The 11,252-nt window shown below is 48.5% G+C and overlaps 1 protein-coding gene and 1 non-coding gene across 2 annotated transcripts; one reads left to right on the top strand and one right to left on the bottom strand.

Annotated features, from left to right (window-relative positions):
* Positions 1-354: 354 nt before the first annotated feature.
* LOC124702021 (SH3 domain-containing protein 2-like) lies at positions 355-7,687 on the bottom strand. The gene is made up of 10 exons (XM_047234113.1): positions 7,471-7,687; positions 6,899-7,015; positions 6,736-6,805; positions 6,495-6,643; positions 3,056-3,157; positions 2,646-2,843; positions 1,973-2,035; positions 1,669-1,857; positions 1,035-1,109; positions 355-761 (listed from the first exon to the last, which is right to left on the bottom strand). The coding sequence occupies exons 1-10, from the start codon at positions 7,528-7,530 to the stop codon at positions 633-635; spliced, it is 1,152 nt and encodes a 383-aa protein (XP_047090069.1). The 5' UTR covers positions 7,531-7,687; the 3' UTR covers positions 355-632.
* Positions 7,688-10,301: 2,614 nt separating this feature from the next.
* LOC124704960 lies at positions 10,302-10,440 on the top strand. Its single transcript, XR_007003815.1, has one exon. It is a non-coding gene; the product is annotated as a small nucleolar RNA Z247 (small nucleolar RNA).
* Positions 10,441-11,252: the final 812 nt, after the last annotated feature.

Below are 11,252 nucleotides of genomic sequence, written 5' to 3'. Positions count from 1 at the left end.
CAAAGGGGTGGTAGTAAAACATAGGCCAATAAATTCAGAGCCGGAACTGTCTCTGTTGCAGCCGAGTGAGTCAGTGAGATGATGAGGGGAGAAGAAAGCAAGTGTTTCTGTTGCAGTTAAGGTTCAGAGAAAGCTGGATCCAAGAATCCAACGGATGTCCGATTCCTCTTTTGCCCAATCGGATACGCTGGATGCTCCAATCGCGTCTGTGTCCTTTTGCTATTCTCATCACTAGAAGGGCCACCCACTGAATGCCGTCGATCCAACAGAGAAAAAACAAGCCTTAAGCAAATTTTTAGAGAGAAACAAGGACTGTAGTAATATCGCTGTTCTGAAAACGATAACACGAATTCAGCAGGAAGCACGCTTTCCACATAATAACAAGGGGAAGGGTACAGCATCCCATGGCCAATAGCTCTCTCTAGTCTCTATACATTGCCCAGGAAAAAAATAAGCAGCAGAAGAGAGATCCTAAAGGCAGAACACTCCTATATCTTTTACATAACCCAAGAATCTGCACAGAAAGGTAAAAGGTTCTACTACAAAATGCTAATCACTCCTCAAGTACCTCATCCTCATGTACAGCGGAAGAACCAGGACGATGAACAGCAGCCATCAGTACGAGAGGGGGATCAAGCAGTCAGACGTCCGGGCTCTATCACCTTGCTTGCCGGGGCCTTGTCCCTCTGCTCTACGTAGGCAGATGGGAACCAGCCAGCCTTTCCTTTGCACTCCCCTTCCGACCACCCGTTTGGAGACACCTGTGAAGACACACAAAGATTGCTTTCTTAGAATGTGCCGGCCCCATGTGTTCTCTCTTATAACTTATAAACGACAAAGTGGACAATTATATGATGCCTTGCATTGCATCTTATCATGTTCTTGCAGCAGCAGCAGTAGCTACTGAACTTACTGCAGGATTGTGCGGGTTTGAATTTAGGGGTGATTTATTATTTCAGAATTTTGGCTATGAGATGTTTTCTCATGAATGGATCAAATCTAGCAGTCAATAGCGATGTGCAAAAAGTGTGTACCTGGCGGACCACAACGAAATCACCCACGGCAATACTTAGCTCACCATCAGCCTGAGCATCGAAGGGATGGATTACCTGCTTGACAAGCAAGTCACAGAGTGTTCAGCTTTGACGAATAATAATGCAACGGTATGTTCTGTATGACAATTGTGCAGTTGCTAAAATTGCTCAGTTACTAATAATGCAAGGTAGGTAGGGAGCTTTGTTGAACTAGTAGCACGACCTATTCATTGATCACATGATTTCAGGCTAACTGCGCTACCACCAGCATTTCTGGCTTTCTTAAACTACGAAACAATTTTGTTTTTCGCTTGCTGGACAAGCAGCCGGGCCTTTTTTTACGAATCAATCAAATGAATTTCACATCATAAAATTCAGCTACCAGAGCACTGTATTTGTACAAGTGCATATTTATAATGTAATCCAACAATAAATGTGTGGGAAGTTCCAAAGAAAACTTTGTGGGGCTTCCAAAGCCTTCATCACTCAATCTAAAACAGTCCATGCATGTACGGAGGAGCAAAGTCTAACATGGTACAGTGTACTGCAACAAGATAACAGAGTGAACAATAATAGAGATGACACACTACAGCCTCTATGATCGACGAATATGCGGTGCAAAAGGCGTACGTACCTCCCCAACATAATTCACTTCCTGACCGTTCCTTGTAGGTTCACTAGTTTCAGGCACTGCTGGTGCTGGATCTTCTGATGTGCTATTTGAGTGCGCATGTGTTGAGGATATTTTTGGCTCGGGTGATGGTTCTGACGATGGCTCATCATGGTTGTTGTCTGACTCCTCATGATGTTTTGCAAGGAGCATCTATCAAATTAGCAGAAAAGGGCAATAAATTTCAGCAGAAAACACTCACATCCACTTTCAAGGATTATGGCACTAGAAACTGCCTATACAGGTAAAATGAATCTTAGTTATGCACCTCATCATGGAGTTTGTTCAGAATATCAGCAACAGTCTGATGATAAGTTCTCTCGGCATCAACCTGTAATGACGCACACCATAAGATAAATCCCATTTAATATTTTATGTTTAATTTTGTACAATCAACATTATCTAAGTCTATGCATATGTTGTTCCAGTACTGAAGCTCACGAGTGTCTGAAAATACAGGAGTGAGAAACTTGAAGTAGGAGGTTTAATTAAAAAAAGAGGAACATCCAACAGCTGAAGCACACATAAACAATCAGAGACCTGATATTTAGAACACGGAACTAATTTCCAGGAAAAACTTTAACAGGATTAAATTCGTTTCATCTATAAGAAGTATTTATATGCCAAAACTTACATGAGAAGATGAGTTCTACTTCCATTAATAACTACGTCACCTGCACGATGTGATTGAGAACAAAAGCAACCCATATGACCACATGCACAGACCTTATAATATTCAAACACTAGGATGGTAGTTCACTGAAATTTTGTCTAGCTACATCCTAGACTGAAGTTTCTGATTAGCAAAACCAAAAGGCAATTCATGACCTTGAGATGTAACGCTTCAATGACCATGTACAGGAAATCTTAAGCATCAACACAATGGATCAAGACTAAGTGATTGGTGCATATATTGAAATAACATCGAGGCGTATCATTACCATTGCAAGGAGACGGTCGAAGGTAACCTGTTGCTGCTGAACCTCAACAGCCTCCATGGCTGCAGTTGCTTCTCTTCCTAATGCTGCTAGCGTAGTTCGGAGCTCTGATAATTTTGATTCTGCATGTTGCAGTTTCGCCGAATCTGCATTACCACTACTCTCCTTGGACTTCAGTTGCTTTCTCATCACATCAGCTATCTAATAAGAAAAACTTTGCCTATTTAGTATGGGATAGGCATCTCTGAAGCAGTGGCGGTGCTAGGTGGTAGCTGCATGGCCAACTAACACCCTTTTCTTTCATATTTTTTAGGTATTAGTGCCAGGAAGCTAAAGGAAGTGACATCAGAGGTACTAGCTCCTAGCATTGCCACTGCTGTAAAGTAGAGAAAATTTCTTTTTCGATCCATTACCTGAGACTCCATATCTTGTCTTATCCGTTGATAACGGTAAGTTAACAAGCGAGCATCTTCAAGGGGGGCACTCATTATCATTTCCCGGAGAGGCTCAAAAACCTGTGGATGCAAAAGCCAAATGGTTAAACAATAGCAAGACAGTTCAATCAGAACACGGGTCCCATCAGTTGCCATCAGTAAGATATAACCATGCAAGAATTATATGTGCACTTTGGAATATGCAAATCATCATATGACTTGTTGAATTCACCACTTTCCTTGACACTATTTGTTAATTTCAACAGAATAAACCTCATATGGTTTGGATGACCTTTCTCTCAAGTTCAGAATCGATTTCACCAGTAAATAATTTTCGAGTGCAACAAATGTGCTGAAAAAAGCAGTCTTCTCGCAATTAAGATGCTTGATTAACTGACTTGATGATTCAGTTAAAAAGGTACAAATGCAAAAATTACATGTCAAACTCGATATATGCACTCAATCCTTATACATTCCCATGTTCATATAAGAACATGCTATCTCATTGTGGCTGCATATATCCTCCTGGCCACGACTGGCCGTTTGTTGTTAAAAGCTCATTAGTGAGTCTGCCTATAAACTCATTAGTCGGTGGCATGTGATGTTATACAAAAAAGGAAAAAGGAAAACAGAAGCACAACAGACCGATCTCATGAGTGGTAACGTCCACCAGCAGCCAAAAAAAAAGAAAAAAGAAGGAAAGAGAAAAGTAAGGAACATCATGCATATATGCACAATGAATGAATGTCTTGCCTCCACCAGAAGAAAAAAGGAGAAAAAGATTAAAAAGATGCCCTTGCGGAGTACAAAGAACAAAAGATAAGGGTGGCGTTATGAGAGAGAGAAGGAGAAGGAGAGAGAGCCAGCTAATGGTAATGGATGTTCCAAGTGATGTGCAATGGTGGGAGGAGTGGCAGCTGCGCATCCTCGTCCTTGGTAGCCTGGTGATTCAGTACATCCTCCTTGTCGCTACCCTTGAGCGTAAGTTCCCTGTCAGATCCTGGTTTAGACTGATCATTTGGCTAGTATACCTCGGCAGTGATGCCATTGCAATCTATGCTCTCGCAGCCCTCTTCAACCGCCACAGCAAGCCGCGTGATGATGGAGATGAACACGGCGGCACCAAGAGAAGCCTGGAGGTGTTCTGGGTGCCTATCCTCCTGATACACTTCGGTGGACAGGATGGCATAACCACCTACAACATCGAAGACAACGAGCTGTGGACGCGGCACATCCTCACTGCTGTATCTCAGGTCACTGTGGCCATCTACGTCTTTTGCAAATCATGGCCAGGCGGCGACACAAATCTGCTGCTTGCTGCTATATTGCTCTTCTTCCCCGGTATCCTCAAGTTGCTTCGAGAAGCCCTGGGCTCTCAGTAGAGCTAGCATTAACAGCCATGTCAGCTCCGGCCAGCCTGTAAGGAGGTCGGTAGACACACACACACACGGAAGCTCAATATTGGCCCACTTGAAGATTTCATTGACAAGGCAGTCAGTCTTGTCGGGGTGAATGGTTACCTTTTAACACCAGCCACACCGGTGGACTTCCCTCCCTACGAGCTATTTGTGGACCTCGCATCTCCTTCTGCAATGATCGGATGAGGATGCTACTGTCGTTCTCAGAACTTGATGACAACCATACTTATTGTAAGCTGCAGCATTGGCTCTTCAGGACCTTCCAACTCCTCTACACCAAACAAAAGATGATCCCTGATATTGCCTTCCTCCCAGATTTTCCCCCAGACGTCTAGCCATTTTTTCTATTTTTCTTCGTGGATTTGCCCTCTTCCAGCATAGACACAGAGAAGTTTATAGGGGAGCCGCTGTCAAGGTTACATATGCCTTACTCTGTTGTACTGCTCTACTGGAGAGTTTTGTCTTTGTCTTAAACCTCCCAAGGGATGAAATTTCATTTCTCAAGTTCCAGACATATTATAATGATATGGTCTCCCAATACAGCCTTATAGGATTCCTTGTCCGCAACCGGGAGCATTCCAAAATGATGAAGGTCGTGGGATTCTTGCGATGTGACGACTTCCTTCACCAGCATTGGCGCATGAAGTCTTGCTCCTCTTCCTTCAGCATTACAAAGTTAGTGCTCAAGTATGTGAAAGGTGGGTGGGAGCACCACATAAGAGATGTTTCCAGTTACAAGAAGTTCAATGATAACAGGGGCCAGTTTACCATTGAGCATGAAGGATGCTACCAGGAACTGGGCTCGAGCTTAGAGGGTGCATTCGACGACTTCTCTGGCATCTCGCCACGGACTTCTTCTACTACAAGAAAGGTGCATCTCATTCTCACCACGGACTGCAGTGCTTGCATGATTCATGTCCTCATGTTTATGCAATGCCCGGGTTGGTATGAAGGATCTGATCATCAGAAAAGGGCTGTCCAGTGCAGAGAAATGTCCAACTACATGATGTATCTACTGTTTGTGAATCCTGAGATGCTAATGGCAGGCACCAGGCGAAACCTTTTCACAACTGCCTATGACGAACTGAAGGCCATAGTCAGGGGAGACAAATCACCGGCCAAGGAAACAGAGAAAATAGAGGACATCATCTCCGAAAGAGACAAGCGACCTTATAAGGAAAGAGAGCTTGCACAAAGGATAGCTGCTGTGGTGGATGGTGGAGGATCTCCACCTCCAGATGGTACCCAACAGCAACAGGGGGACATTATCCGTGATGCTTGGAGTATCGCTGAAGTGTTATCCGGTCTGCCTGAAGAGAAGGTGTGGGATGTGATTGAAGGCGTCTGGGTGGACATGCTGTGCTTCTCTGCCGCTAGATGCAGAGGATACCTGTGCGCCAAGGGTTTGGCCACGAGCATAGAGTACCTCACGTGTGTCTGGCTCCTACAGTACTACATGGGGATGGAGACGTTGGCAGCCAAACTGCAGAGGGTGGATAATCATCACCGCAGTGCAGGAGAGAATGGGTATGATCCTTCAACTTCTCGTGTCAGCAGGGAAGCCACTGGACAAGAGCAAGATATTGGTCCATCAAGTAGCGATGCCACCGACATAGAACCAGCCGATGGTCCATCAAATACCGGCTCCACTGCTGAACCAAACGCCAACGGTCAATGGCCTTACAAGAGAAGCGATGCAACCAGGGAAGAAAATAATCTGACTCGTGATGATGTTTCCAGAGGCGAATCTGTCCCTGCTTTCAACTGCTTTGTTTTTCTTTTATGCGTGTCAAGATTTCTTTTTTTTTTCTTCTGTTGATGGCCGGTGCCATGCATGTTTTTGGTGTCATTTATGCTACTTAATTGACTTTTATGTTGCTTAATACAATGAAGGCTACCTACTGTTTTCGGCAAAAAAAAAAACATAACGCATGAAGGCAACATTTGTGATGTTGAAGAACTTGTGAAATAGTGAAAGTGAGGGTGGGAATAGCCATCACCTGCTCTCCAAGAACTTTAAGAAGTTTGTCCCGCTCCACCTCCATTTGGCTGTGGGTTTTACCAAACTCAACCGAAGCCCTTCCAAGAGCAAAACCAGAACTCAGATTGTTGTTTCCATATTTGCAACAGTCCTCAGCAAGCTTTTTCACTACAGGAAGAAGAAAACATCATAGCTTCAAAGTATCACAAACCAGAAGCATACGCACGTGTCATAAACAAAAAAGAAGAATGCGAAGTTACCTATCTCCATCTGTTTGGTGCTAACAGCAACAAAACCCTCCACACCTCGTACAATGGTTCGTTGGAATTGCTGCAGAATGAGACATATAACCAACTTACTTTAAAACCATCAGCTAGGATAGCTATCACAGCCTCACAGGTAACGAACAGAAGCGACACGTACTTTAGCTGCTCTTGTGGAATTATAAAGTGCCTGGAGATTGTGATGGCACTCGAGTTCAGCTTCATCGACAAGAGAAGTGTCTGGATTATAGCGTGCGCTGAATGTCTTGCGAACCGCCTGCATTGACTAGACATAAGTCTCTCAAGGATGAAGCATGGCATATGGGGGTTGCACGGATTCTACTAGACCAACTGAAATTAGGTTCAGCTGCCGAACAAGTCATCAGCCACAGTCAGCTGTCAAGCAATAGAGCACATACGCAATTCGCTCCCTTCCAGTTGGTGGTCTGTTCTCCTAATCAGTAATCAGTTGCCCACCGCCCAAAAAAAATATAGAGATACGCTGAGCAATTCATCCCCTTCCAGCTGCAGTTCTGTTCCCCCAATCAGTTGCCCAACACCCCAAACCTCAGAATTCTTAAATGAACTAAGCCTATGTGGGGAATTAATTGGGGGTAGCAATAGCGGCAGGAAGAACCCTATCTCCAACAACTTGGTGGCAAAATTCGGGCGACGCGGTGATCGGCGGGGGGCTGAATTGGTGTTATTCGGACGGGGGCGAGGGATCCGTACCTGTTGCTGCTTGGCGACGTGCTCCCGGAGCTTGCTGGCCTGCTTCTTGAGCGCCTCCATCGGCGGCGCCGCGGACCGACGCGATCGACAGGCGAACTTGGCCTCTCCCGCGGCGGATGATTTGGGGGCACTCCCTCCTGTAGAGGGGGAAAAGCAGGGCTGGCTATTCGCTGGTAGCACGCTCTGCTACGCGACACGTCGCGAAGCCGCTAGAAAGCGGCGGCGGCGGCGGCTGTTGGGGTCGACGCCTGCACAGCAGCAGTAGCGGCGCTAGGAGCAGCAGTGAACCAACCGCCCCTGGCCTCTCCGCGTTGTGTTGGTTGCTGTGGTGGCGGTGGTGGTGGTGCGGTTGGTGCGGGCGGAGGAGGATGGGGGGGCACTTGGAAGCTGCTGCTGCTGCCGTTGTCGCGCGGGCGGTAACTCGCTGGCAACCGCAACCGCCAACCGGCGAGGCTGAGCGGGATAAAGGCGAGGCGGGGAGGTCAAAACTGCCGCGGGCACGGAGCGCGGCGGCCGGCCGGCGACGGCGCCGAGCCAACGGGCAGATGCGAAGAGAACTCGGAACTACTAGAGAGAACCGGGCGTGTGTTTGGATTTCCAGAGGGAAAAGAAAGCGTGGCGATGGACGTGTGACGGGATTGACTCTGACTGGGAGGAGCGTCAGGCCGCGCGTTGCGCCCACGCCATTGGCATTGGCCGACTGGCCGACTAGGTGTGCGCGTCGAGAGCGACGCGACGCGGAGCGTAGGGGCGAATGAACCGAAAGTGGCGGAGACGTGGACTTCGGTGCCGTCATCTACGCCGGTGGCCATCTACGCCGTCTCCGATCATTGTGTTGGATGTTGCCGCCGGCCATTCTGCTGATGACACCTCGACTCGACAGATATTTTTTTTTAACAAGACTCGACAGATAGTGCCAGCAAATCCCTTCCTCGGTCGCTGTCGCGTCGGTGTAGGCGCGAGGTCAAGGCTGTCCCGTCATCTAATCTCATCTCGTCGGTAAAATATTTGAGATCGTCATGCCATCTCGGCGCAATGCGTCCTGAGGTAAGCTTTCAGTTACTACTGGACTTGCCAGGTTGCGATGGATGGAATCCACTCAGTGACCTATCGCGGTCACGACATATTCAGCAAAGCAATAGACAAACAGAAAACTATAGAACTGGCTCAACCGTAAAAAATGCAGCCCAGCAGAGTGTCGCCCTCAGGTGCTCTGGCATTCTCATCGCAGGGGCAACCAGCGGGAAACTATCACAAGTACCAACCAGTTCTCATGCTTCAACTCAGGAAAGATCCGCGCCATCTTCATCGGTTCAGGATACTTGATTACTGATGTCAAATTGTGGAAATATAACAAGTACCAATCTCACAATACCCAAACAGTTTCAAGTTCAGCAGACAACCCACTCACCACTACATCAACACATGATGCAGCATCTGTCTCAAACTAAGCAATTATATAAAAAAAACTATAGGTTCAACGGAGTGCAGGTAGTGTTATCTGTCATAGGCGGAACACTGAAGTTTTGCTTCTCTTTGGGGTTTGCGATAAACCTAAGACAAGCTTTTCTTTTCCTTTATCCAAGCTGTTGGACGGTCGACCAAGGAAACCTCAGGTGCCTCACTGCGGGCCTGCAGACCAGGACCTCGGTGCGAAAGACTCCATAGGAACAGAACCGGTTGGGTTCTGAGGTGTTTCAGCTTGTTCGGGTGCTGGGTTGCCCTTGTGAGTTTCTGGTGTTTTGCCTCTGTTCTCCGAAACAGGATCGCTTCCCTTGCTCCTGTGATCAACATGTCCTTCTGGAACACTTGGTTTATTAGATGTTCCGTCTTCGACTTCGGTTTTAGGGAATTTAAGATGGCCCCTCGTTGCACTTCTGAGACCTTTCACCATCTTATGATCCCTGCAAAGATTTCAGCAGTTACCACAAATGCTGGAAATGAAAGATACGGGGAACATAAACGAACTATATGATCACGAAGTGGGCGAAAGGCAAAAGCTTAGAGCATCTCCACTCGTCTCCCCGACGAGGCCCCCGAACGACGTTTTTTCCATCCGGACGGCGTAATTCGGTCCAGTCGCGCCCCCGGTTCCTCGTTTTCGTCCGGATTTGGGCCTAAATTCATCCGGCGATCCCACTGTGAACTAACAGCTGTCGTTAGGATTGAGCTAGGTAGCTCCTGATATCCCTCCCGTATACAGCTGTATAGTTATCTGTATACGTGGGACTATAAATATACATGAGGCCGGTGCACTTTGCATCACGGCAAAACCATAGAATTCACTTGGTATCAGAGCTAGATCCCATCTCCACCTTCCGCCACCATGACCGGAGACACCAGCGCCGCCGGGTCAAGCAGCAACACCACCGTCACCATCCAATCCATCACCAGCCTCATCACGATCCGCCTGACCCGTGACAACTTCCTTCTCTGGAAGACTCAAGCTGCCCCTGCACTGCGCGCGGCCCATCTCTATGGGTACATCGACGACACCATCTCCGCGCCACCTCCCACTGTGAAGGAGGGCACCGGCGCCGATGCCAAGGAGGTGGCCAACCCGGAGTTTCTCCGGTGGTACCAGCAGGATCAGCTGGTGCTTATCGCTCTCCTCGGCTCCATGTCCGAGGATATCGTGGGGCAGCTCACCCGCATCCTCACGTCGGCTGGCGTCTGGGAGGCGCTCCACGCCATGTTTGGCTCGCGAGACCGAGCCGGGGTGATGCAGCTAGCGCTATCGCCTGTCCAACTTCAAGAAGAAGGACATGAGTGCCTCCGAGTACTTCAATCGGATGAAGAGCTACGCCGACGCCATGGCCTCCGCCGGCAAGCCGCTCGCCGACGAGGAGATCCTCGGCTACATCCTCGCCGGGCTCGGTCCGGAATACGAGCCTCTCGTCGCCTCCATCACCGCACGCGACGAACCGGTGACACTTAACATTTTTTATGCTTATTTCCTTAGTGCCGAGCTTCGTCTTGAGCAGCAGGCGTCATCGGGCGAGATCCATCCTTCTGGCAACGCTGCTGAGGCTCGCCATGGCAATGGTGGGCATGGTGGTCACCGTGGCGGTGGCGGCCGCCACAATGGAGGAGGCGATCGCGGTGGCCGCGGTGGTTTTGGCCGCGGTGGTGGTGGCCGAGGCCACCACAACAACAACAACAACGGTGGCCGCAACGGCGGTGGTGGTGGTGGCGGCCGCATCATCTGCCAGGTCTGCGGCAAGTACGGCCACGACGCTCTCCGCTGCCGCAACCGCTTCAACCACGCCTTCCAGCCCGAGGAGCCGCGTCAGCGCAACGCCAATGCCGCCAACTCTAACAACTCTGGCGATGGCAATTGGTACTTCGACTCCGGAGCAACAGATCACCTGACGGCCGACCTCGACCGCCTCGGCTTCCAGAGCGCTACCGGGGCAAGGACTCCGTGCAGGTCGCCAATGGCGCGGGTCTGTCCATTACCCATATTGGTCACTCCCAAATTACTGGCTCATCTCGACCACTTCTTCTTAAGAATATCCTGCGAGTTCCTGCCATGTCTAAAAATCTTCTTTCCATGCACAAGCTTCTTCTTGATAATCATGCATATGCTGAAGTTTATCCCCATCATTTTTATGTTAAGGACCAAGCAACGATGGCCCTTCTTCTTCGGGGTAGATGCCAGGGTGGTCTGTACCCAGTGCCAAGCAACCCCGTCACGTCGTCGTCTTCATCGAGTCGCCACTGCCTTACCAGCTCCACACTCTCCACCGACCATTGGCATCGAAGGCTAGGGCATCTGTCGC

This window comes from Lolium rigidum, chromosome 3 (assembly GCF_022539505.1).
Source record: "Lolium rigidum isolate FL_2022 chromosome 3, APGP_CSIRO_Lrig_0.1, whole genome shotgun sequence".
NCBI classification, from domain to species: domain Eukaryota; kingdom Viridiplantae; phylum Streptophyta; class Magnoliopsida; order Poales; family Poaceae; genus Lolium; species Lolium rigidum.
This window is presented reverse-complemented; position numbering and strand designations above follow the sequence as displayed.

Excerpts from the sequence above, each read along its gene's own strand:
- LOC124702021 (XM_047234113.1), bottom strand. The coding sequence starts at position 7,530 with ATGGAGGCGCTCAAGAAGCAGGCCAGCAAGCTCCGGGAGCACGTCGCC. Across the intron at positions 6,644-6,735 it reads CACCAAACAGATGGAGATAG|TGAAAAAGCTTGCTGAGGAC; the intron begins GTAACTTCGCAT and ends TTCTTCCTGTAG. Across the intron at positions 2,844-3,055 it reads GACAAGATATGGAGTCTCAG|ATAGCTGATGTGATGAGAAA; the intron begins GTAATGGATCGA and ends TTTTCTTATTAG.